General features: G+C 49.9%; 1 protein-coding gene across 9 annotated transcripts in view; it reads left to right on the forward strand.

Annotated features, from left to right (window-relative positions):
• Positions 1-14,134: 14,134 nt before the first annotated feature.
• Positions 14,135-27,428, forward strand: part of AIFM3 (apoptosis inducing factor mitochondria associated 3) — a 61,440-nt gene continuing 48,146 nt past the window's right edge. For all 9 annotated transcript variants that reach the window (XM_059863143.1, XM_059863144.1, XM_059863146.1 and 6 more), the window contains exons 1-2: positions 14,135-14,228; positions 24,423-24,561. In XM_059863143.1, coding sequence (XP_059719126.1) covers positions 24,531-24,561 — 31 coding nt within the window. In that variant the 5' untranslated portion in view covers positions 14,135-14,228; positions 24,423-24,530. The remainder of the gene's footprint in view (positions 14,229-24,422; positions 24,562-27,428) is intronic.

The raw sequence follows: 27,428 nt of genomic DNA on the forward strand, positions 1-27,428 counted from the left end.
CAGAGCTTGGGCTTCCGTCCTCATGAGAGCACCAGGAGATTCCCAGCTTTGTGGTGTGACATTCAGGGTCCTCTTTCTAGCCAATGTCTTTTTAGGTTAGAGTGAAAGGTAAAAAGGGTCTCAGCGGACACTGTTCCTCAGCGGATTCTGTTCCTCACATCTAGACATCACTTCAATCTCTTAATTCTGTGTTGGCTTGTTGTTTTTAGGGGCTTTTGCTAGGTTTGGTGAGGGGCTTCCTCATTTGCATGCCAGTCCGGTTGTCCCCTCTTCTTCACTGTCATGGGAGCAGGGGTGCCATCCTCCAGGCAGCAGCAGGGTGGTACTTGACAAAAAGGGGAATTCTGAACCATCAACAACAGGGAGTTAACGACCAACTATTAACAGGTGATTACAGCATGAAACTATCAACAAGGAACAGTTAGAACTCCACCCTGGCAGCAACTGGCCCAACCTGTGAACTCTGCAACCTTTAAAAAAATGGGTAACTTTTCTACTCATAACAGGTTTCAAACTGTAACAATCTAGTGCTGGTCATCCATTTAGAATTTGATGCCAAACTTTAATAATACAACCATTAGTTACCATTGCAGTATATGATAGAGATAATTCATGCTTTGTAACTGTATAAAAATTATAAGAACCAACCATGCCTCTGACCCCCATGGCCAGAAGCAGGGCCTTCTTTCTATTCAACGATTTCCCAGACTCATCCAGACAAAATCAAGCCTGTTAATGAATGAATGAGTCCTTCTCGGGCAATGAGTAGCCATTTCCCAGGAATGTCCGAAACACTCACGGGCATGCACCTAGAGGAGATTACATCGAGGACTGCCAACATTCTGGTTATAAGTGAAAAGAAGAGAAGCTCAGACAGCCATTCGAACCTATGGACTAACTTTTGTATGAGTCTGAATCTGTATAGTCCCTGTTATACATATGAAGGAACATACAGAAATCTTATGTCATTTCTGCTTCAGGCAGAATAAACTGTATATAAACTGGCTACCTGAAGCAGTCGGGGTGAACCACTGGGGAGAAGCTGACACTACATCCGTCTGATCCAGGTTCACCCAGCGTCAAAGTCCGGGGTTGACGCTGTCTTGGCTGTGGCAGTTTTATAATATTCTATCTGGTTGTCGATCTAATAAATTTATAAATTTTTTTTATAAATTTGGCTACAGATTTGATCATTTACAACACCATCAAAGCTGTGGCTGCACAGTTCTGCAGATAACAGAGCCTCAGTCACTGTTAGAGGAAATGATGGGGCTACTTCCTTGCCAATGGGTCAAATGTTTTAGCACTAGAATTGCTTTGGCCCTGTTTAACACACACATACAATTTTTTATAAATTATCAGCCAGAAATCTGAATTAATAAATGCAAAAGATTTTATTTTATTTTTGTGACCAAAATACAGTCCTCAAAAAGCCACAGTCAAAGAGACAGCGTGGAGCCCGGGATCTGCACTGGGTGAACCTATATCTGACCTCTATCGCATCAGATCTCCCTCTGTTCGCAAATGCCATTTCCAGCGAGACTATTTTATATGCTTTTTTATACCCTGCATATGTATGAAAGTTTCTTTCACTGTGCAGGCTGGACAATCACTGTTTCCTGAGTAGTGGCAGGTGCTGATCATGGCAGGGGAAGTCACGTATTTAGATGTATCTTTGTTGGTGACTTCGGTTATCTGGATTGATGGTATCTATGAAGCGATGCTCACCCTTGGGTGTTTCCTGATGGCTCCGGAGGAAGACCATCTCCTGTGCTGGCCACATCTGTTCATTGGTAAATGGAGCATTGTTGTCCTGCTTCCTTCAGGAGTTTCGAGATTCCAGAGTAAGTTATCTGTCCCTAGGCTGCTTGTGGTTAGAGATTCATTGGATTTTACAATTTTTAGAACATACATTCTCTCCTTAAAGCATTAATTACTTTATAACATATATTACACAAGTCAAATTCCTCTTCAGAGTCTGGGTAAAATTTCTTCTAGTGTCCATAACACAACATTGGGGCTGAGTTTAAAAAGTCATAGAATAAAAAGTCCTTAATTCAGGTCCTGCAATACCCTACTGTTATAGATGAGTAATACGATGGTTGACTCTCACAATTACAGGACAAATATTATGTATATGTTAAGAGAAGTTTTGTAGATGTATAGTTATGTTTTCCCCCTCTTGCATTGTTATCACAGGGTAGTTGGGTCATTTGGGAGGGTTGGCTTTTTACCATGGTAACACCTGACCTCCAACCAGGATGTAACAAAGTGATCTCCACCACTGGACAGCGAAGAAAGAGTTGATTGACAAGACTTTGGGAGGGGCTAAAGGTTTACGGGTGGGGGGGGAAACATCCTTTATGTGGATGAGCACATGCTGATAGAATCCTTTGCTCCCGGTGCTGTATTATCTTCTCTATTCAGTTTTCTGTTGTATTTTTGATAAGGTTTTCTAACGTTGATTTGGGTGGGGCAGGGGGGAGTGGGTTGGAGACAAAGAGACCACTCACCCTGATCTTCATGTGGTAACAGGGAGCATTTATTCTCAAGCCCTTCCTTATAAAGGGCATTTGAAAAACCCAGTCTGGATGCTTTCATTGGTCTGATCTCTATGCCCCTTCAGGTTCTGGCCAGTGAAATGCCTGCAGCCTTGGAGGAGATGTGACTAGGCGAGGCCCCTGTCAGTCAAAGCAGGGGCTGGTACATTCACACAGGACAAGCCAGGCCTGCACTGTGATACATGGCAGCAAGGTTTAAATAAACCTTCTAAATTTTTAAAAGTGAGTATCATTTCTCACACTACTAATCCTAAAAATTGTCACAGCTCCCCTTCAGTCCTGGGCAACAGCACCTCTAAGATTCCCTGGATCCCCTCTGGGCCAACACACCGCAAACATTCAGTCACAACATGCCCCAAACATTCAACTTTTCTTTCCATCACCTCTTCCTTCCCTTCCAAGGCCCCCTCCAAGACACTCCAAGCCCCCCTCCTCCAGCCAGAAAGCAATTTCACAGTGGATTCCCCTACCATCTCCTCCAGTTCTCCTAACAGAAACAGGTCCTTCACATACTGCAATAACCTAATTCCTAGGTACGGAGTAAATGCTTTCAGTATCTTGTCCAAATATGACCAGTTCTTCTGTGTATCCCTGCTGAAGGACCATCCTGGTCTTTACTATTTTCCCTTCTCCCTGCTCTTCCCATGCAAAGGAAAATACTGTTTACTATGCTCTGTAAGTGGGCATCCCCAGAAATCATCTTTTAAATCAAGTTCTGAATAGCAGCAGTGTGAGGAGGAAACCTGGTTCAAGATGGTATAAGGATCTGGGACCACGGAGTGCCTGCGTTCAAAAGTCTCATTTATTATTCTTAGGTTCTGCACCATTCTATAAGTTCTATAAGTTCCATCTGATTTCTTAACTGGAGTGTCAGGAAAATTAATCCACAAACACCAACCAGAGGTTTATGTCCTAAAAGGAAGCAGAGGGGTCCTGAAACTTCATTCAAATAAAGGGAGAGGCCATGGGGCTATCGGGCATTTCCCTTGGGGTCTGTCAAGCTTTTAGAGGACACAGCCTCCTTTTTATCCCAATTTCCCCATGAGAGGGACTGCATGTCCCTCTCTCTTTCCACATTGGCTGAGGTACTTGAGAGGTACTGACTTCCCAAAACACCTAAGACCCCCTTCTAATGTATTGCCCCTCCCCCCCCACTTTGTCTGCTCCTTGTGTCACTCAGTGGAGTTCCTTCTGGAATTTATGGTTCTTCTTATTGTTTTCTTCTCTCAGTATCCAATTTTACTTATCAGCAGACCTACAGTTTATTGGTAAAGACAAACCTCTCTCATTCCATTCATCAATCAGTGGAATCCTTCCCATTGTTTCTTTTATCTCTCAGTGCTAGTTTTATCTACCAGCAAACTCAGTTTGTTTATAAAGACAAGTCACACATTCCTTTCAGGAGGATAGGAGTGTTATGGGGAGACATACATGTCTCCAAAAGACCCCGCTTTAACAGGGACTCAATAACAGGCTGTAAGCTTGAAAGAGGGTATCGATTTTTTTGACACGACTTATCCTGGTTGCTTCAGAGTAATTTGAAGAGGCAGTTTTCCATACTGCCCTGGAACTGCCAACACTTCTGGGTTCACTTTAGCATAAGCTTTATCAGCACAACAGCACTAGCCTCCCCATCACCCCTCACAACACTAACTCACACTTCCAACTCAGTCATTAAATCCCCTCCTAGTAAACCACAATCACAACTAGGAACAAACAGAAATTCACAGTTTTCAAACCCATCTCACATATTCACCAATAGCAGTTGAATAAAGTGCACTGGCTTGTATTTCCCACTGACTTCCTGAATTATTAAAAGAACCCCTTTTGACATAAAATCTAAAGTAAACAGAGAGACTCCGAAGTCTACTAGGAAACACACTTTTCGGTTCAGACCCACCTTGCATGTTATCAAGGGCTCCAGTGTGGTGAGCCCCCAGTACAAGAGGAATCCTGATGCCCTTAACAATCCATTTCTAAAGGATTTTTGGGGGTTTTTTTGTGGGTCCCCCCCCCCCCCCCCCCCACAAATGGCACATTGATGAAAAACTGTCACCCCTTCTTACATATACCTGATGTGCCTTCCTAACCAATTCTTGCAAGGGCCCACTCTGTCATCCCTCCAGCCAGTGCTCTCACTGTTTGTGGGCTCTCATGTTCCCAAAGCCACCGAACTCTCTGCAAAATCACTCACCTCCCCGGTGACCCAAACAAAATCCCTTCTTATATCAGGCCAGGCTTTGGTGATAGATTATATCTTACACCGTATACCAAAACCAGTCCCTGTCCTGCCGCAGTGTCCAGACGTGTCCCCCAGCACACTCATCCAGGTCCCTGGGCAGCTCTCCCAGCATCACAAGCTCTGTAAAGCACAAGGTCCTGGTGGATGGGCACAGCCGATGGTGCCACAAGGATAGGCAGATAAAACATCCCACAGCCTCATGGGGCCGGGGGGCCACTGCAGCCCCTGCCCGTGGGCATGGTGGCGTCAGACACTGCCCAGCTCTGAGCCCTGCAGCCTCGGCTCTGTCCCACACCTCCTGCACAGGTGCCCAGCCCATACCCCTGGTCCCACATGACACCTGGTCTCAGCGCTCCTCGCCATAGAGAAACTCCCTTAAGTCCTGAGTAGTAAGTGGAAAAACACAAATCCTCCACTCTGGCTCCATAATGACCTGGGGAGGGGTGGAGGCATAGGAACAATATCTCCCTGTTTTCCCTATCCTGGAAGCTGGGAATAGAAAAGACTTGGGCCTTGTATTAGACTGTATGTTTTGAAGATAAGGTGGCGAACATCCCAATCCTCACTGTTTCTCTTTCCTCATCACATAGTCTCCCTCTGCTGTTTGCTTCAACCATATTCCTCCACACTCCCCTTCAAACAATCCTTTCCCAAACCAACACCATCAGTCTCCTGTTGCAGAGAGTCCTTCTTGACTTCCCTTATTGCCCCTTCTGGGTATGGCAATTGCCGAGACCCTTTCTCAATTTTCCCTTACTGCTCTCTCTGGGCATCCATCCCCCATTGCTGAGACCCCTTTTCAACTCCCCTTATTACCCCCTCTGGTCATCCATGTCCTTCACTACCTTTGGGAGAATGTGAAAACCATCTCAACATTCTCCCAAAGGACCCTTTGGAGATATTTTGGGATCATCAACCCTTTTCTTGATTTTCCTTTACTGCCCTCTCTGAGCATCCTGCCTCTCTGGGCATTCTGCCTTGTTTTACACCCTGAAGGTCCCACTGTACTCACTGGTGACATCTCCAGTGGTCTTTTCCTGTGGACTCTTCTTGGACCCCTCTGGTCTGCCTCTTGTCTGTCACCTGAACAGTCTCAGGTACTCCATCAATTGCCTGCTGCTGGGCAGTGCTGGAAGGATTTGGTCACCTAAAAACTGGGCAAGGCACGCCTCCAGCTCCTCTTCCCGTGTGCCAGGCCTAGACAATGAAAGGACCCTGGATGAGTCCCCCGTCTTGTATGGAAAATCATGCTATGAGAAGCCAGTGTTCATAAAGGAGACAGAGAAGTTCTGCAACTTTATCTGAACAAAGGGAGAGAGGCAACTTGGGTACATGCCCACGGGGTTTACTCTCTCCACGTTTTGGAGGATGCAGCCTCCTTTTATCCTAAACTCTTGGCCACATGTTGTCCTCTTTCCTTCCCCATTGGCTGAGGTACAAGGAAGGTACAGCCTTCTCGAGCTGCCTACCACATATCCCCCCTTGAACCTGTTATTTTCCCCAAAGTTCAGTACCTCCAGCTTGTGCAGACCCATTTGTCTATTTCAGGAGTTGAACCTAACCCTAACCCAACTCTGGGTTCTGTAACAAACCTGCAACTTGAAGCCAAAGACATTAACAACAGTACTTTCACCCATCAAATTGTTTGTAAAGACATTAGTACACATCTTTCTTATCACCTTCACTGCCTTCCTTGTCGTCTTGCAGTCAGCTGTGTCCGCTCTGTTCGCATCTTTCTCCTTTTAATAACACATCCTGGTTGCACTGAGGATCTTCAACCCTTCCAGGAGCAGAGACACGTATAGTCTGTTTCCACGGTGTTGCAGTTTTAGAAAGGTATTCCCTAATTTAGTGTTCGCACTGAAACATTCCAAATTATGCACCACACTGCAGATGGCTGGAGAGGAGAATTGGAGGCACAAAAGGTAAAAATCACAGGCTGAGATAAGAATAATTTACTGGAAACAGCAATGAAATAAGAAACAGAATTAATAACCGAGTGTACAAGATGGGAACAATTCACATGTGAGTGCTCACCATGTGGAATTGGATGTTACCCTGATCACAGGCTGCACACTACGCCACCAGAAGAGACCCCTTCCCCCACCCTGTGCATAATATGAGGTGGTACAGAATAACCCCCATCCTGGGCATGCCCCTTGTGGCTATTGCAAAAATTTACCCTGTCATGGCTGGAACCAGGACATGCAGCAATGTGCTCTCCATGTGTTTCAGAGAAGGAAAAAATAAAGTATAATTAGTGAGGCAGAGGCCTCATTTCAACCCACAAATCCACAGAGAGGTGAGGAGCATGTCACCACTTCCCTAAAGCGCCTTTGAGCTTCCCAAACTTGCCATCTCCACTTAGGAAAGTCAAAATTATACCTGAGCTTGACACAAAAAAATCTCTTTGTAGATCCTTGCTGCCAGAACAGACTGTCCTGCCCTGACTGGCATGTCCAGCAGCATCAGTGATGGCGTTCAAATGGTCCAAAAAGGAACTGACTTTATGGATGTGAAAAATGTGACTTAAAAATATCCTGCTGGTTTTCTTCTGAATGTGAAGCAGCTGCTATTGAGTCAGACTTTACCTGAAGATGCAGGGACCTGTGTGTCTGCTATTTTTTGTAGGCCTGTCACCTGGGTCCTGTAGAGTCAGGTTGCCTGCTTGAACTTTCAGTGGATTTTGTTCATTTGGGGTAAATATGCTGGAGACAAATGAGGGAAAGGTTTGATGTTGGGTTCATGTCAACATCTGCAGTTTGCTGTGGCTTGTGCGTGGGGACAGGCCTTTGCAGGCAGCCTCTGGAGCAGCAGAGGCTCTGTCAGGGGGACAGACAGGTCTGAGGCATCAGCACTGGATTGTGAACCAAGGTCTCTTCTTCTAGTAACTTCTCACCAGATGTGATGCTGGTTGTCCTCTTCTGGTATCTGAGTCAGCCATGCAGGGCAGGGCTGGGACTAGATGGTTCAGAGGACTTATTGCTGCTCTGCACTGAGGATTTTGCATTAAAAGGTCAGGATTTGGGTGCTGGTATACCTCACTGCCCTTCAGCAGCAAAAAAAAAAATCACAGAATCACATGTGAGTGATTTGTTTCATTTGTTTGAATGGTTTGTGTTGGAAAGGACTTTTAAAGGTCATCTAGTCCACATCCCTGCCATCAGCAATGACATCTTTCACTAGACCAGGTTGCTCCAAGTCCCAGCTGACCTGGCCTTGGACACTTCCAGGGATGGGTCAGACACAGCTTCTCTGGGCACCCTGTACCAGGGTTTCTGCCTGACTTATTTCCACTGAGTTGTCACCTGGGTTCAGGTAGAGGTGAAAAGCTGGAATTGCACCACCAAGGAGCTCATGGGGAGTGAATTTAAGGTTGAACATAACCTTCTCCAAAGCACTCTGGGCAGTGAGAAGGTGGATTCTCCAGGACCACAAAGCAAGCTGTCAGTCAGGACAGTCTTTCCAGGGTAATCTTCCCAGATTTAAAGTGGTCCATGGAATATGGGCTGGTGTTTATCTTCTGCAAGATAAACAGGCAACAAGATTTTTATAAGTTTCTATCAGGCTGCCCCTTCTCTTTGAGGCTTTATCAGCAGAAAGGGAACATGTCCACACACAATGAAATGTTCTGCTTTAAGGCGCCAGGTGTGTCTTGGCTTTGGGGTTCAGAGGGCATTGCAGGCCTTTGGCAGCCTTCCGGAGGGCTCAGAAACTGGCAGATCTGAAGGTGGCAACATGGGACCATGAAAATTACCAGACTTCACCATGCAGTGTCGTGCTTGCAAAGCTCACACACCACATACTGAGATTCAGGTTGTCACTGTGTGAGTTCCCCAGTGTTTGATCACATCCAGAGATGACATCCCTAGGGATGACTGGGTCAGAGGCTCTGCTGATGACCAGTCTCCTGGGTTATCTCTGGAGCACACTTTGCTATTAGCCTGGCAGGCTAATATAATCAGATATAATAGGCTAGCTCTGACCACTTGCATCCCACCCCAGAGTGGTTCAGGTGGTGGGCAGGCACAGCTGGCCAGCTCCTGTCCTGGTGGAGCAGAGCAGGGACAGCCATTGCCATCCACAGCTGTCAGAGGTGAAAAGGGCTGGAAACTGTCCCAGCGAGGCAGGTCTGACTTGCTGGGCTGTAATAGTGTCCAGAGGTCACCGGAGTAGCTGAGAGAAGTGTGGGGGCAAGGAGAGGCTGGTGGTGTGGAGCTGGAGCTTGGGAAGTGACAGAAGGATGAAGGACGCTGAAGAAAAGCAGAGGAACACAGGGAAGAGCAGGTGATTTTTGAGGAAAGGGAGAATTTGGACCTGTCTGGAGAGAGGTCTCCAAGGAGCAGGAGAGGTCCTGGGAGGTTGACAGGCTGAAGGATGGTGGATTGGGACTCCCAGGTCCCCATGGCTGCTGTACCTGCGAGGTGGATGAAGTGGGGGAGATACATCATCTGCGCAACCCCAGGCTGCACTTCCAAGTGGAAGAGGGATCTAGTGGGCACCTAGTCAGCCTTGCTCAGGTGCCTGTTTCAGGTGTATCTGTAGATGATGGTCCATGCTGACCTCTTCCCAAAACTGAGGCCTGTGATGGAGCACTGGAGATCACCTGTACTAGGGAGATGGCTCTCAGGTGGGAGGGGTGACTAGCTTCTGGAAGGGGCTCCTGCTTGGACTTATAGCTCTTATCAGGTGAGGTACCTCAGAAAGTGATAGGTTATCTCTGGAAAATATGCTTCTGGAAGATCCTGCAACACACATGTGAGGCAGAGTGGACATTTTCCAGGGTAGAAATCCATTTTGATTTCGGTGAAATGTACATCTTTGAGTTAAGTCTGTAGTTATTGTTTAGTCTGACTGCCTGTTCTCTCGAAGAGACTGTGCTTGGAGGGACTGCTTCAGCTGAAGGAAAAGACATAACAGGGGAGGAGGGGGGCAGACAGAGCAAGGCAACCTGACCCAGGAGTTCTTTCTGAAGAAGTAGTGGCAAGTGTCACATGAAATCAGTGGAATGAATATATATGAACCTATTGTGAAATTGCATGCATATGTATTTGAGAGGGAGATAAAAAGAGACCTGAAGTTCCCAGAAGTACGCATGTCATTTTAGGGGAAGGATTCCCACATGCGTCCAACACTGTAATAAACATACGGGCTTCACAACTTTCACAAAAGTTGTGGAGTTTTGTTTATCTCCGCAAAACACATGTAGCCAGTTTGGGTCTGAATGGGGTGTTTTGCACTTGGTGCTGCTTGCAAGGGTTTGCTGGGATTTACAGAGAAGCACTACACAGCTTGGCATCGAAGATCAGAGCCTTGTGAACATCACTGACATCAGTGAAAAAATCACTGACTGGCACTTCCTGTACCCTGAGACCTGAAACAAGCACTGGCCATGCCTGAGGCTCACCATCTCTTTAATACAGATCTCTGTGTGCAGGCATATGACCCACTTGGGCCAGTGCCACTAGAGGGAAGGCATTGGTTCATCCCTGCATCCCCTGGGCAGGAGAGGTACTGGGATGGCCATGCCTTAGAAGAGTTCCTGGAGCTGTGTTTCACCCACTGATTTTTTAGGTTATATTTTGCTATTGGAAGTTCCAGATGGGGAAGTTTCTGTTTCCCAAGAGAGCTGTTTCCCAAAATGTTATTGGTTGCTCACTTTTTTTTTTTTTTTGAGTAAAGCCTGTTTTGATTCCACTCTGCCTGGGTGTTGCAGGGAGGAAAGTGGCCACAGGCGGTGGAAATATTTCGTGAGAACAAATCAGGGATGAGAGCAAGTGGAATTTGCCTTTCCAGGAACTTTAAAAATGGTGCAATGTGTGCTGAGTTAGTGCAGTGAAAGTGACAAGACTCATCTGGAGAAAGAAGAATTGCTGTGACTAACAAGTTCTTAAGGCACATCTGACCCTGCAGGTGACAGCCAGAATCAGTCCTAGGTTGCCTGCTCTGTGTCTAGGTGTGACAGTGCCTTGCCAGGACCAGCAAAGGCCTGTTCTGCAGGGGGCAGGAGGAGAAGCCTGAGAATATGAGCAGCATCCCCAGCACTAAGTGTGGTTCTGGCCCTGCTCCTTGCTTCTGCAAGATGGAATCAGGCTGGTATAGGCATTGAGCCTGCCTAGCCTACCATCAGGGTCTGCCCCTCTCCTGGGATGGAGGGCAGCTCCTGTCAGCTGATGTGGTGCTGCTGTGGTAGTGTGTAGTGCTGGGCCCCCACCCACAGTGACCTGTGTGCTGCAGTCCTGCCTTCCCCCAGCCCTGCAGTGCTCCTTCCTCAGGCACCTTAGCTTCAGGTGAGACCTTCACTCTCTGCTCCTTGAGAAGCATCTGTCAGAGGTGTGTGAGGGCTGCCCACCATCTCCTCAGCCTGTGTCCTGAACAACAGGGAGACATTGTCCTTTATGCCTCATATTTGTGAGAAGAAGCCATCCTCCAGTAATCTTCACCCAGCCTTCCTGATCCCATTAGCTGCACAAGTCTCTTGTATACTCTCCTGTGTGCTGTGACTTCCATATCCTTCCCATGACCCTGCAGCTAAAGCAGCCCTGCTCACCGGGCTGTCAGTGAGGACCAGGGCATGACCTGACCTGATGATTCCTTATCTTCTCACACCTCCCTGGGGCACACACAGCCGCAGCCACCTGGCTCCTTCCCTCCTACCCATTCTCCAGGCCAGCGTGCCTCTCCAGGAACCACCCCGATCTGCACCCACTCCCACTCGCCCCTTTGGACAAATCTTCACTCACCCCAGCATTTTGGTATACTGCACAAAAAGCAGCTGGAGGTGATTTCACAGTGCTGCAGGGTCAGGTCATTCTCCATCAGCCTGCTGTTGTAGTGCAGTGTTCCTGTTTGGGGGACCTGGGAGGAGCCCAGTGCTTGGAGCTCCTGCACAGAGACACCAGCACTGCAGACGTTCTGTTCTGCAAAGTCCTGATGAAAACGCAGAACTGGCTGGGGCTGTCAGCCGTGGTCTGCTGCTGTGCCATGGCATCTGTCCCAGTCATCCCAGAAGATCTAAGGCTCTGGCTCTGTCTCTTCCTAAGAAACTGAATGTGCCAGGTGATGTTAGGGCTGGTCCTCACTCAAAGTGCCTTCATGTCCCAGCTGAGTACTCCTTCTCCTGCCCACGGCCCTGCCTACACCTGCTACCTCCCCAGGACTGCTCCATTGGCACAGCCTCTCTCCCTTGTTCCCTTTATGCTTCTGCCCCACCCGACTCCTCTTCCAGGACTTCCCTTCTAGAGGAATGCAGGGCAGGGCTGCGCAGTCAAGGGCAGAAGTTTTCTTGTAAGGAAACATTGAAGCAGAGGCTTCAATCCAGCCTGAAAAGCAGGTCTGGGAATGCTGGAGGCTCCACCACTGGCTTATGGGGTCTCGTCAGCACCTGCCCATCACCCTGTTCCCTGCATCTCCCCAGGCTGCATGGGACACCCTGCCCTTGTCCCTGCTGCTGTGGCATGATGGGCTGTTAATTCTGGGGTGGTGGGAGGTGAAAGGCTGCAGGTTGTTATCTCCTTGAGACCTGCAGAGAAGGCAGAGAGCTGAGGGTTTGCAGCACAGTGGGCAGCTGCCTGACACTGCTGGCACAGCCCTGTCAGCCCCGCAGCGAGGCACCCCTGTCCCACTTGGGGCAGACCTGCAAACCGGGCCCCAGAGCACCCATTGCCACAACCAAGCACCACGGGGTGACTGGGTCAGCTCAGGAGCTGGGCAGGGCCTAGTAGGGCAGGACCTACTGGTGACATTTCAGTGACCAACACAGCAATGCAGGCAGTGCTCAGTGAGGAGGTGGTGTCAGGGTGATGGAGCCAGTGCTAGGAGCCCAAGAAACAACAATCACAGAGGCATGCACTACCCAGTAGCTCTGTGAGGTTTCTGGGGAAGGAAGGACCTCTAGCCATCCATCCCTCTGGGCTCCTGCCCGGTCACCCCACTGCAAGCAGAGCTGCATCTCTTGCTGTTCCTGGGGCAGCAAAGTCCCACAGTACTGCTTGTGTCTCACAGTCCCATCCCTGGTGTGATGTCCTCGGATGCATAAGGTGCAGCAAAACAACCCCAAATATTGTCCACTTGTGGCACCAGCTAAACATAGAATCACAGACTGGTTTGGGTTGGAAGGGATTTTTAAAGGTCATCTAGTCCACCTCCCTGCTATTGGCAGGGACACCTTCCACTATCCCATGTTACTCCAAGCCCTATCCTACCCAGCCTTGGACAGTTCTAGGGATGGGGCAACCACAGCTTCTCTGGGCAACCTGTGCCAGTGCCCCACCACCCTAACAGGGAAGAATTTCTTTCCAAAATCCAATTTAAATCAACCCTCCTTCATCTTAAAGCATGGCCACCCACAGCTTGCTGTCAGGATAATTCCCTGCAAACCCTTTTACTGTCTTCCAAGGCTCAGTCCTTGCTGTTTGCTTGCATAGTAACAGTTTTTCCCATCACAGGTCAAAAATCCTTCGTGCCAGGTAGGGTAATGAAGGTCTGCTAGGGGTCCCTGCTGCCAGCAATACCACCTCCCATGGAGCTCTGCACCATGCCCCAGGGAGGCGCAGCACCACCTGCAGGGATGCTCCTCAGCTGCCTGCAGACACTGGACATGGGATCATTTTTCCTGCCTTAGAATTGAGGCAGCTCCATGAGGACCTACTGTCGATCTCCCAAGGCTCTGGAAGCACATGGGTCCCTGGAGCTTCTACACTGGAATGCTTCATCCTTGGGTAGTTTCTTTTTTACCAGCAGTGAGAACTTCAGGTGAACAGCCCAGTTAAGCCGCTCATCACACTTAGAGCAGGGAACTGAAGCTGGATATTGAAGTGCAGTGATCTGCCTGGAAAGTCTCGGGAGTTGTATATTTGGGGTGTAAGAGAGCAGCGACCCGAGACGAAACTGTCTGGGGGTGGGAGAGAAAACCTTCCTTTGTATCCGGGGTGATCTCAAAAGTCATCCACTGAAAATAACAGATTTGGGGCATGTGATAGAAAAAGGCACAGAGAGATGCTGACACTGCTAGATGACATGATGGGGACGGAAAGAGTTTTCTGGGGAGAAGAAAGGTTCCAGGCAGGAGGAAGCGGAGGGTGGTGAAGATCTTTGTCTTCGGGGGGGTGGGGCGGGGCGGGGGAGAAGAGACGTGAATCCAGAACGAAAATGTAAAAGCAAGTGACCTGGGAAGGGCCGGGCCGGGGTATTTCAGGTGGGCAGGAATAGCCCCGGCAGTGGCAGCCCCGTGAGACCGAGCAGAACCAACCGCCCCGTGTGCCCGGGGCCAGCGGGGACCCCCCAGCCACGCGTGTACCGAGAGCGGGCAGGGCCGGCGGGGACCTCCCGCTCCGCACCCGCGGCGGGGGCGTGTCCCGCGCCCTGCCCCGCCCCGGGACCGGCCGCGCTCCTCCCGCCGCGCTGGCACCGTCGCTGCTACCCAGGTAAGTGCGGGGGTCGGCGGGGACCCGTCCCGGGAAGATGTGAAGCGAGGAGAGCTCCCAGTGCAGGGCCGCTGTCTAGGACCGCACTGCACCTTCGGCCGGGGGGAGCGGTCGGTGGGGCCGCCGCTACCCCCAGGAGCAGGGGCAGGCGGGTACGGGGATTACCGGGGCGCGTGGCGGGCCCGGGGGCTCCTCTACAGCCGGAGCTGCCGGCAGGGCCGGGGTCGGAGCCGAGGGCAGGCGGTGCGAGAGCGCCGCATGTCTCCGCATCTCTTCTGAGATGCAGCAAATGCCCAGGAAATCAAAGCGGCATAAAAATGGGTCCCTGAGAAAAGCTGCGTTTGTCCTGAACGGAGTTTAGGTCCCTGTGTCATGTCCTCCCGCCAGCGTGTTCTCCAAGTTTGTTTCCTCCTGACCAGGTGGGACCGTGATCTTGCCTGGACAGGGGTGAATGTCTTTAAGCTTAAGAAAGGTAGATAAGATTAAATATTAGGAAGAAATTTTTCACTGTGAGGCAATGGCACAGCAGCCCAGAGAAGCTGTGGCTGCTCCATCCCTGGAAGTGTCCAAGGCCAGGCTGGACAGGGCTTGGAGCCACCTGGGATAGTGGAAGGTGTCCCTGCCCGCGGCAAGGGCGTGGAAAGAGATGAGCTTTAAGGTCCCTTTTAACCCAAGCCATTCCATGATCCTTGTGTGTTTCTTCCAACTCATGACATTCTATGGTTCCATGAACTGCATAGTCTCCCTTGAGAGGGAACATCTGAGTGTGATGAATGGAGCTGGACTGTGGTGCTATACTGTAGCTGTTAGTCGTGGAAAATATTGCCACGATAAACTCCTTCTGCCCTGCTCCAGCTCCTGTCGGGAACGCAGATTGCTTTTGTGCAATGGGTACCTGGCAGTGACAGCACAGCAGGGGCTTGGCTGCCTGTGGTGGAGCAAATGAGAATTAAAGATCTTTCATGTTGTGAAATGATTTGATTTTTGCATCCATCACTCTTCATCCGGGGAGAATTTCCAACATTTATGATTTTTATTGGCAGATCCTTACGATCTGAACCAAATCCCATGATTAATGATTTCCAGTCTAGCTCACAGAGGTGTGTGGAGGGGTGGCAGTGATAGTGCTGCCTAATGAGCCTTTAACCTTGAGCTGGTAAATTGTTGAAGCAGCAGCCAGAACACAATCCTGCCTTGATTGTGCTCTGACACAGCGTTCCTGCTGCACTTCTTTGGGAGCCACGGGGTACATTGAACGGCAGCTTTGTAGCTCTCTGTGCTGCCGCTGACACAAACTCCTGGTGACAAGGTGAAGAGCACCAGGGCACGTCACTCCCTGCCCGCATCCCTCCCTGCCTGCGCTGAGATGGGGCCGTGCTGCCCATTGGGGCCCTGAGCTGCTCTTGCCCTTTTGCAGCGTGACTTTTGCTTCTGTTTCTTGGGACCATTTGAAAGGAAATCACTCAGCAAAGCTGCTTTATCCGGGTGGGTGTAAAACAAATCTTGTACCCCACCAGGAACTGGCTGGAGAGATAAAGCTTTGGCAGGAGGGCTATACTGAGGGGGCTGGGCAAACAAGGTGGAGGATAGAACGGGAGGCAAAGGAGGGGTCCAGTGCTGCTCTGGGGATGTCAGAGTTACTGTGGATCAGCAGCTGGGGGACCCTGAAGCAGAAGCCAGGTAGCAGAATTGGGACGGGTATGGAAATGGCAGAAAAGTGGAAATGGGAGGGTTGGGCAGAGGGAAGGGAAAGGTAGCTGGAGTGCTATCAAGGGGGAAGAAAGGGGTGAAAAGCTAGAGAGGTAAAGAGGAGGTTGGGGTACCAGGGAGACAAGAAAATGGGGTTCCTGTGTGCCAGCCTCCTTGATTTTGGCTCATCTGCTCCATGGGCAGAGGGTGTGCAGCAGTGCATTGCATGTCTGCACAGTGTTACCATGTTCTGTGTACAGCATCTTCGAGGTGGAGGTACAAGAAGCAGAGATATGAACACAGGGGTGGTCCCCCAGTTGGGCACCCCATTCTGGAAGGCTGATCTGCTGGTCTGGGAACCACAGCTAGGGGTTGTGGGACCCTTTTTTCATCTTTTGTAGTGTGATTCCTGACAAAAATGGTAACTTCAGGATGGAGACCATCTGTTTTCATCCTCATATTATTTTAAAAATACAAGCTCTCCCCACCCTAAAAACATCATCTCCTGTCACGCTGTCTTCTGTGTGACTTGATTCTCTTCCCCCTGTCTCCTTTTCTCTTGGCAGGCAAGCCCTGTGCCCCTCCCTGGGGTCAGAGCAGGGCTGCTGTGGGTGGTGTTGATAACACAGAGTGCACAGCATGGTCCATGGGGTGGGGATAGAGCCTTAGGCTCCCCAGTGCTCCAACCATATCTGGGCTGTGTTCAGAGTCCTGTGTCCTGTGGAGAGAGCTGCTTTTTTTGGCAGCAAGTCTGGCTTGCCCTGGAGACAGGGCAGTTTGATTTTGCTGAGCCAGACCTTGCTGGGAAACATGGGGGTTCCTCACTGACATCAGGGGCTGTGGCACCCAGGGTTTTGCAGCAGGTGGAGGATGGACCTCAGGGTGAGCAGAGAGGGGAGCTGCAGGCAACTCAGGGTGTCAGAAGGACTTTGTGCCAGTGGCTGCTGTGGTTTTCTGGGGAGTTGATCTCTATAGGGTGGTGAAGACAGCAGGAAGGTGCCTGTGGTCTGTGGGACACCGGTAGTGTGGCTGTGCTCAGACAAGAGCTGGAGCCCAAATACTGTTTCACCACCGCTCTGCACCATGAGGTGTGTGGTGTGTTCACTATAGGGTCTGTGCTGGCTCCTGCTCTGACAGGCTTTGTGGAGACGGACTGGGACTCTGCCACACCAGTGGAGAATGGCTGATTTTGGGGAGGGAAGGAGGTAAGCTGTGGGAGAGTGCTGGTGCACCTCTGGGCTGAAGCCTGGTCCCTGGCAGGATCACTAGGGCCAGGAGGATACTGGAGCAGAGGCAGGTGTACTGCTTGGTGAACTGCAGGACTTTTGGGATCCACCTTATATATTTTTATTAATGTCCTCTGCCCACAAATCAGCTGAAACTGTCTGAGGAGTTGGAGGTGGAAAGCATCACTGGTGGCTGGAGTTGCACCACTGAACACAGATGAAGGAGGAGTGAGCATGAGACTGTGCATGGTGGCACTAATGTGAAACAAGAGTGGGCCTTCAGGATATGATGGAGAAGGACAGTCTGGGTGTACTCATCAAGGGCAGGGGGATGTGGAGTCACCACTCTAAAGTCTTTCTAATACTGGCACAGGTATGGAGGAACGTGACTAAACACTGTGGGAGTCAAACTAGAGCAAATCCCCAGAAAAGTGAGAGAAATGGGCAGTCCTTGTAAGAGCGCACCATGACTTGAGTCTGGTGCGTGGGGGCTGGTGATGTGCCAGGGGTGTGTGGTGGGTCAGGGTGGGTATGTGTCTGGCTGGAATGGAGCCACAGAGGGTGAAGGTGGCGTTGAGGGATGGGGTCCCTGTTAGGTGCCATTGTGTGTGGTGAGAAGCTAGATGGAAAAGAATGCTCAGGGTTCTGCTGATGTTCAGGACCAGGTGGACCAGAGTCCTTGTGTCCAGGGACCAGAGGACATGGGACAGACTTTGCTTTGTGGGATAGGCTGGAGAGGCTATGGTGGGATCTGTGCTGTACTTTGCTTGTAGGGTGTGACCAAAACAGGTCTGCTGCTGGGACTGCTCCATGGCTCCTGCTGGCCTTGTGTTAAAGGCGATATTTTGCATGTATGGAGAATTGGCAGCACTGTAGTGGATAGGGTATGGTTTGGGATCAGGGCTTGTTTTTTCGCACAGCAGGGACCAGAGTCAGAGCCAGCTCTTCCCTGCAAGCATGGATGGTAACACCAGATGCTCTGAGGCTCCAGCTGACCCCTCCTTTTGTGTTCCTGCTTGGGGGATGTGGAACCAGCTTGCAGAGCTGGATGTGAGTGGCTGGAATGGGCATATGGTACCCTTCACTCTGCAGAGCAGACAAGCAAGTTTCCAGATGTTGAGCTCAGTCCTTAAAGAGAGCAGAAAAGAAATTACTTGACCTGGACCCTTTAGAGACGTACATGAAGGATGTCTCAATAAGAAAATGCTGAGCTCTTCAATTAGCTGTAACATCATTCTGAGTCCAAAAATTACCTGCGGGAACCGGGATAAAGCTCCTGAAGGACAAAGTTCTTGGGGCAGAAATAAGCAAATGTTTGCAGACAACAGAACCCAGATTCAATAAAAAGAAAATTTTATTGTATGCAGGAGCAGTTAAAAACCAGCAGCTCCTGTTCAGTGCAGAGCTGTTGGACATTGCCTTAGAAGACCTATGCTACAAGTGACTGAAAGCTGGGAAAACAAAGCTGCCATGGGAAGGAGGTAGAGAGATCACACACACAGCTGGACTCCTGGCCCTGTCACAGCAGGGAATCCCTGGCCAGAAACAGCCCTGAGGAGCCTGGCAAAGGGCAATGTTTAGAGCTGTAGAGGAAGGCAAAAGCTCCCTGGCACTTGTGCCGATCTCCAAGGGAGACCCTTCCTGACCCCAAACTGGCAATGAGCTGTTACCTGAGCATGTGAGCAACCCCTGTGCCTGATCCCTGTGGCTGTCATTGCTCCAGGGCACAGCACAGCTGCCTAATCCCTTTCCTTCCTCTACTGGAGGCACCTCAGGGGGGCTCAGCACCACAAAATACTCCAGAAGTGGGGTGTCTTGGGAGTAAAAATTAATTTCCAATCCCACCAGGAGACCATTAGTGCTCCAAAGTGTTGAGGAAGTGAAATATTTCAACATCTCATTTTGTTCCCATTTTTAATGAGTGCTGCATCTGGCAAATGTGTGGATGGGTCAGTCTTTGGTGGTCTCCAGATGCCAGGAATGGATTTTCTTGTTCTTTGTATACCATTGAATCTTTCCCACTGATACCTATCTAAAAAGGTCTTCTACCCTTGAGAACCTCCAGGTGTCCTTAAGGATGTTTGTAGGTCCTGTCATGACTAGTGTTGGGTCCGTTCTCCAAAGCTTAAGGCAGAATTAGGGTTCAATCCAGGCTGGTATGTCACCCTCCTCACAGCTGGAATTGGGTCAGATGACCACTAGAGACATCTTCCAGCCTAAATTCTTCCATGATCATGGGCAGAAGGTGCAGAGCAAGAGGTGCCATGCTGATGGGAGATGAATAGCATCATAGTCATGACTACAGCTGCTTTGGGGCTGCCATGTTAATGCTCCCTGCATTAAAAGCTGTCTCTTTGATTGACCCTTTTATCCCACTGTCTTTGAGAAACAGCTACCCCAGGGCTCACAGTGCCTACCTCTCCTTTGTAGTTTTCATTAGTTCTCCAGTACTGAGGAGTTCTCCCTTGACCTTGGAGAAGCTCTCCTCCTCATCCTGACAGAGTGTCTTTGGCAGATATCTCTTGTTGACCTCTGCTTTGAGATCCTGGTGTGTGTCTGATAAGAGACCTTCCTCATCCTAACTTGTGTGGACCTTGGCTTTCCATGGACCTGTGGCCCTTCTCCTGCAGACTGGTGATGTCAGTGAAGAGACAGAATTCATCTCCTTGGGAATATAGCAGGTCCCAGATGTCCCACTTGTTCACTGAATTACAGTGGTTCTTCAGAAACCTCTTCAAAGGTCTTCTGGGTGCTCTGCCAGGTTGCCCCCAGCTTTCCTCTAGATCCTGCTGCAGAGCACTGCAAAGGAAGCAGAGAGCTCACCTGGGTGGTGAAGACAAAAGTCCTTGGAGTCTGGTTTGCTGGACTCATGGCAGAGATCATTCGGGTGTTTCCAGCTGTGGGAGGAAGCCAGTCCAAGCAGTAGTGCCTGGACATCAAGAGAGGAGAAAGGCTGGCTGAGCACCTGATCCTGAGCTCTCTGGGAGAATGGAGGTTGGATGCTGGTGATGGCAGGATGAGAGCACCCACTGTTTGGTTTCCTTGGAATGATGGGCATGTTCCTGAGCTTTGGGAACCCGAAATGTGTCCCAGCAGATCTAGGGCTAGCTTGGGTTGGTCCCAAGAGGAGGACAGGGCAGCGGAAGAGATGCAGCTGTGGGAGGACCAGGACTGTGCAAAGCCGGAGGATCTGGGATTGTAAGACCCAGGGGCAGAGATGTTTCTAATTCCAGCAGCCATATCCAGGATTCTCAGGAGCTGGCACCTGCTCTAGCATCTTTGTCTCCTGTGTGCTTCAGCCCCTGGGCGGTGTCCCTTCTCTGAGAGCATGTGGTGAGTTGTCGCCAAGCCCCTGCCTTCTCTGGCAGCCCCTGCTAGCCCCTGGTGCCAGGAGATCACATCGGTTGTCTTCTTGATGACACTGGGAGGTACCATGTTATTGAGGAGAGGAAACTTGGGTCCAGGGCTTGAGAGGAGGGCACAGAGAGATAGGGAGAGGACAGAGCTGCCTTGAGAAGTGGAGAAACCCCCTCTATGTGTCCCGGGGACCAGGTGAGGTGACTTGTGCTGGGCAAGTGAGAAGGGAATGAGAAGCAGCCCTCTCACCTCTTCTTCCTCTGGTGGCACCCAGGGCTGATGTCGCCAAGGCAATGGGGATCAGGGTGATGTCCACAAAAAGGTGAGTGTGCAGCCAGAAGCTCACTGAGAGGGTCTGGAGGAGCCTGGCAAGGGCACAGGTGCAGCTGGTGTCCATGTGCACCAGGCTCCCCTCACAGAGCGATGAATCACAGCTGAGGGACTCGGTCAACAGTGGCACAAGTGTGTCTCTGCTCAGTGTTCCACAGAGGTCTCCAGCTGGAGCAAGCTGGGATGGCAGACTGACATCTCTGGGAAATGTCCATGTCACAGGGCATGGCTTGGTGCTCATATCTCTGCCAGATTTCTAGGCAGGCGATGCAGGATTACTTACAGCAGCAGGACAGATGCTGACGGATGCTGCAGCTGGATGGGAGGGACCTGGGTTCCAGGTAAGGAAGTGAAACTGGGGCAATAAACACAAACTGATGCTCAGGGGGAAAACATTTTTTATACCTATGGTGTACTAATACACCTATATAGTTATATAGTTGCCACATTAGCTCTTGGAAAGGATTTTGGAGTCACAGCAGAGCACTAGATTAAAACAGGAGCCTAGGGCACTGCAGAGAGCAGAAGCACAGTGCTAATAATAGCTCTGCCAGCACTGCACTGCTCAGAAGTGGTGCAGGCTCTGGATTCTGCTCAGAGCCCAGCAGGAAGTGTGGGCTGGAGTGTCCCTGCCTTCCTGCCCTGCTCCTGCCTGCTTGTAGCAGATGGGTGCTGTTGGCCATGTTTGCGCAGTGGACACTGAGCTGAGCCAGGTGGGCTGTCTGGTCTGATATCCCTGACTTGCGCTGAAGCTTGATGTTGCCATATTTTACATATTTTGCTGCCGTGCAGGGGAAGTGGTCATGCTCAGTAGCACTAGACTGTTTCCCATGTTTCTCCTGTTACATAATTTTTCCAATTTTTCCTGTTGGGGAGCAGGCTGGTGTCTCTGGTTGTATGCTTGGGCAGTGCTCTCTGTGGATGATGGAGTTCTACAGACAGCCTGGTGTAGGGGCCGATTCCTCATTCACACTGGAGTTTTTAGGGATGGGACTAGTATGTTCTTCAGTACCACAACAGTTACCTTGTATTTTGGTAGCCCACTCCTTGCCCTCTCTGAGCAGATGCTGGAGGTGTTCCTGTTCAGCTGTGTGTCACAGAGTGTTGTTTTATTCAGGGAACAGATGATGAACTGGTTTACTGAGCATGGACACCTTGTTCAGGTCAGGCTGTCACCCTTCAGGACAGAGCAAGGTTTTACAGGTGATCCCGTGTTCAGCTACCTTGTGTTGTATATGGGGTTATTTCCTTCTCCTAACAGAGCTTATGGCTTTGGCCATGAATCCTGCAGGATGCAGCTCCAGATCGATGCCTCTGGATGCCACTAACAGTGACATGGCCCTATTGTGTCCCCTCAGTTGGTCTGACAGGGGAGGCTGGTGCCTTTCTGCAATATCTGAGTCTCAGGTGATTCTGAAGCATCTCCATGTGCTTGCTGGGACTGAGGCTGAGAGCAGCCAGGTGGCTTCTCCTCTGATGTCATCAGCTGAAATCCTACCAAGAACCATTTTGGTTTTGCCTGGGGAACTCTAGGAGTGAAGAAGGGACACCTCTGATAGCAAATACTTCCCTCTGACCCGTTTTGGGAGGTGCAGATGTCTCAGTGCTTTGGAAAGACTGGAGGGACCATCAGTGGAGAAATTAGGAGATGTGAAGTGGGCTTGAGGGGATGGCTGCAGATTGCCATTGTTAAGGTCCAAACAAAGCTAAGGCATCTCGGATGAATGGGTGACATTCTGACATTCAGGAACTCTGGCATCCCCCCAAGTCCTTGTTAAAACCAGTCAGACCAGCTAGAAACCAGTCCCACATCAGCATCTCTGGGAGGGTTGGAGAAGTTGGAGTGATTCTCTGGTGAGGCATATTTGGGAGCTACCCTTCTGCCATCCAACCCACCACCTATCCAGGGGTCCCTACTGTGGTCCCCCATACGTGCAGCATCCCAAGGGAATGCTGCAATGGTGCCAGGGCACTGCTTGCCTAGGGCATGATCCTGTCTTGTTGCCACAGTATCCACTTCTGCTGCAGGAAGTCCACTGTAAAGAGCTGATCTGGGTTAGTGGGAACTTGGTTTGTTCCTGAGGCACCAGTGGCAGTATTTTATTATATACACTAAATTGTTGTCCTGTATCACTGATACATCAGTGACCCAAGACTCGGTTTGCCTGGTACAAAGCCATTTTCCCTTTCCTTCTTCTGGTTCTGGCAAAGGGCTCTGCAGCAGCTCCTGCATGTGACATCCCCATTCTGTTTTCCCCCACTGCTCCCAAATCTTCCTCTGCATTTATGCACCTTCTGACATGGTAACTTTTTTTTGCATTTGCTCTTGTATAAACTGTCATGCTACTTTCCTGGGATGCTCTTGGAAGAGCTCTTCCCTCTGCATTTAATAATCCTTCTTTGCAGAGTATCAAATAGCACATGCCAGCTTTGCACCATGGGCAAGGCACCAGGCTTGTGTTCCTCTGTAGCTTGTGTTGCTTATTCATCATAATCCAGGCTCTGCAGCTGCTTCTGCAACACAGCTGGGGCTTAGCAGAGGTGATGCTATGCATGGAAGGGGAGTTGGAAGTTGTGTTTTGGAGGGATATAGCTGAAAACAGAGGGATACATCCTGATATTTTGAGTTGATGTTTAAGCTAAGGAAAGAAGGTGCTTGGTATCTCTCTCCTGGCACTTCTCTAATTTCTTCTCATTTTAAAGAACTCGGGGCATTTTATAAGATACAGAAAAACCTACTTTGCCTGTCTCAAAATATAATTCAGAAATTGTATTTATCTTCCTGCCCAAATCAGAGGGCTTTTTGAAAAATATATGGCAAAACCATAGTAAATCAGCTAAGTTCAGGACTGAGTAAAACAAATGAAATATGCTATTTTATTGCCAGTGTGTTGGATGACTCTTTGCTGTTTTCAGTCATGGAATGGAATTGGAAAGGTTTATCTAAATTCTTAGTCTGTACCAAATCTGAGAGCGCCTCAAGTCAAAGCTAATAAGAGAAACACGACTTGACTTTAAAAATTTAAAAAAAAAATCAATAGTGTAAAAAATATGAGGTTGATGCAAATGGTCTGATAGCAAAACCTCTTTCTCTAAATAATTAATTGTTCCTAAGCCAATGGCATTTCTACAGGAATGAGCATAACTGGCATAGGGGAATTTGCAGCACTGTGCAATAGAATAGACTTATTTTTTTCAGTCTCCTAATAATAATACAAAACCCTAACTGAAATGTATTTATGGTTCAGTCATTGTATTTGTGCTGCGACCTGTGTGCTTAGAGCTTTAATTCCCAAAGGCAGGGCTTTGGGAAGTTATTAAAGTCTGGCCATAAATGATATGAAGGTTATTGTAATTTACTTTGATCACTGAATTTATAAACTTCATAATTGAATTTAGCGGTGTCTCCCAGCACGGTGACCCCTGCAGGTCGCTGTCCCCATGTCCCTGGGGTCACTGGGTGCCCACAGCGTGTGTCTGCAGTGCTGCCGGCAGCTGTGGGCACAGGTGGCAGCGCTATCACGGGTTAGCTTCCCCTCCTCACCGCCTTCCGGCCGTGCCAGCTCTCACGGAGCTTTTCTGCCCAATGCAGGTGGGGATCGCCGCGGAAGCCGGGACACCTCCTGTACCATGCAAGGATGTGCCCGCGCCCTCGCTGACTTGCCCGTCCCCGCCCCCGCTGCCTGTCCCGCCCGGCACCATGGGAGGATGCTTCTCCAAGCCCAAACCAGGTGACTGCCCTCTGCGCCGGGCCCCCATCCCACTGTCCCCGTCGGAGAAGTAGGTCAGCCGGAGAAGTAGGTCAGCGGTGGACGCTGGCCGGGGGAATGTTAATGCTCGGCTCCTGCAGGGAGGATTACTGGACTCTTAATCCCCCCCAAATTCCTCAGTGCTCTTACTCCCAGTCAGGGAGCTGTGGGGGGTTGCAGCAGTGCCAGGGGGTGGTAGGTGGGTGGGAGGAGAGCTCACCCTGTACCACGAGGGAGGCATCTCTGCCTCGTCATGCTGCCTTGCTCTTCACCACTCACCTGCTTCTACCTTTCTGCCAGATCTGGAGCAGAGTTGCCCCCCTCGTCCCCCAGTGTAGGCTTGGGTGATAGGTATCCCATCATAGACACATGGGGCTCCAGCACCTTCCTTCTGCCACAGTTTTGTCATTCTGGCACGCTGGCTAGTCCTTATTTATTTCCCTGTGGGAAGGGAATGACCTGGGAAGGAGCAGACCAGGTCCTGGAGCTGCTCTGCTTTTGGGATTTTATTTTCTTGGTGAAGCTTGTTCATCTGTACCATCTGTACTGCTTTTGGTGGGGAAAGCAGCTGTAGACACCTGAACATCAAGGATTCTCCCCCTGCCTGGCACATTCCTTTCACGGCTGGGGTGGCTGGGCTCCCTGCTCTCTACAGTTTGGGGAAGGTTGGGTGTATGTGCAAGGGGCAGGGGTGGTGCCACCTGCAGGCAAACTGGCTCGTTGAGGGGGGCCTGGTGTGGAAGTGTCAATGCTCAGCCTTGTCCTGAGCAGGCTGGGCATGAGCAGGCACTGTGTGATCACCCATACTCACACCCCTGGCAGCACCTACATGGCCCTGGCACAGGGCCCCAGGGAGTGATGGTTGGTCCTGTCAGTGTTCCTGAAGCTGCCATGGAGGAGTGCTCCCAACTCCCACCCTGCAGCTTGTTTTGGCCACCTCAGACAGAGCTTAGGGTGACCTTGTCCTTGTTACTTGCTTGTGTCGTAGGGCAAGGGGAATCAAAGAATGGTGATGATCTATCAGACCAGTCATCATCCCTTTGTAGTCTTTGTGGGTGGAAAGATGTCTTTTGGGGACCTTTCCTTGGCAGTTTGTCTTCACTGTCTGAGGCAGGAGGGATTTCAGGTTGAAGGACTAAATGGGTCGGAAGGGCAATAGAAGTTGTGCCTCACTGAACATCCATGGAGTGAGGTCCCTGCGTTTATGGAAGGCACAATGAGAAAATAAAGGTGCCTTTCTGCTCTTGACCTGTACTGTGATTATGTTATGGGTCACCACCAAGGTAATATGGCACTGGACACTCTGACCTGTAAGTCTTCTCTGTGAAAGCCCTGTTTATATGTTTCTTTGAAATGTTTGAGAATTAAAAACACATCCAGGAATAAATGCCTTTGTTGACTAAACTTGTGACAAACTCTGCTATGAGCTTCACTGAATTTTGTATCCTGTCAGCAAAACTGTGTAATCTTGGAGCAGTGTTGGAACACCAGTGCTCAGTTTTCCTTAGCCGCAGATTTTTGCAGCTAAGACGGAGAGAGAACTGTATTTGCATAGCAGGGCCAAATGCCTGAAAATGGCACCCTGCAATGCACCTCCATCCCTCAGCTCTGGTTTGGATTAGCATCTTCAAAGGTTTTGCATAAGCCTTCTGCAGCCCCTGGGTAGCTCACCACTGGCTGCAGGGCTTCATCCCAGGCTTATAAAACCTGCAAATGCAAGGAGGTAAACAGAGGCATTTGAGGATACTGATTGTTCTAGCAAAGGGTTTCACTGATGTTTCATATGGGAATTGTACAGTATTAGAGCTGAGTACGGGACTATTCCTTGTCTGAATAAGAAGCAGGGACAGAATAGAGCTATTTGCTCCCTCAGTGCTATTTTCACATGAAGGGGATATTTCAGATGCAGCCTGAAGTGGACAGAATTGATTCAGGCACTTTTTCAAGGTGTACATGAGATCTTTATCTGCTCCACCTCCTTCATTACAAGAGAGACCCTCAGTCGCCCTGAGAACCCTCGAGATAACCTTGGCACAGGTGCACATACCACCTTTTTGATGGGCAGATGAGTGATACAAGGGCTCTGGGGAGTGGAGTCCCTAAATAACTGTGCTGACTGTACTGTCAGCCAGCCGTGAGGTCTGGCTGCTGCTGCAGCACCCATTCCCTGTCCGGATATTTCAGTGTTTAATTAAGAGCTCATGTTCAAACAGTGAAGTAATCTGCTATTATCTCCAGTGCTGCAGTCCTGTGATGCCAGATCCTCTTCTGAAGGCCCAGTTCTCAATCTCTGCATAACTCTCTCCTCGGGTTTGTTTGTCTCCGGTGTGTGATGCATTGGGGATGAGCTGCCCAGCTGGCAGCCTGCGTGGTATCCCAGCACCCGCTCCCACAGCACAGCCAGATCAGGATAATGGGTGTCAGGAATCATCATGTGCCAGCTCCGTGTGAGCTGCAGCAGCTCTGTCTCTGCCCTGCATATTGGAAGAGTGGTTTCAAAACCTATAAATTTTGATTCTTCTTCTTCTGCTGGGCTCAGTGTTTGATGGCAGGGCAGTCATTTCCCAGCACATCAGGTGTCTTGGGTGGGCTTCACCCTTGCATGGAGGATGCATTTAGCAGGGAATGTGCTCCCTGCACACTGCTTAACACTGCTGGAGGGTGCTGGAGGGGGTGCCATTGGCTGTGTGACCTCTGAGCTTGGCTCAGAGCTTGTCCCCAGCGTTGCTTGATAAGTTCTACCTCCAAGTTTTGGACCGTAGCATTTGCCGACAGAGCATCTGGAGAGGGAGAGCAGAGCCAGGCACATTTGACATGGTGGTTTTGTCATTGGCTCTGTAATTTTTAAC

This window comes from Haemorhous mexicanus, chromosome 19 (assembly GCF_027477595.1).
Source record: "Haemorhous mexicanus isolate bHaeMex1 chromosome 19, bHaeMex1.pri, whole genome shotgun sequence".
In the NCBI taxonomy this organism is placed as follows: Eukaryota; Metazoa; Chordata; class Aves; order Passeriformes; family Fringillidae; genus Haemorhous; species Haemorhous mexicanus.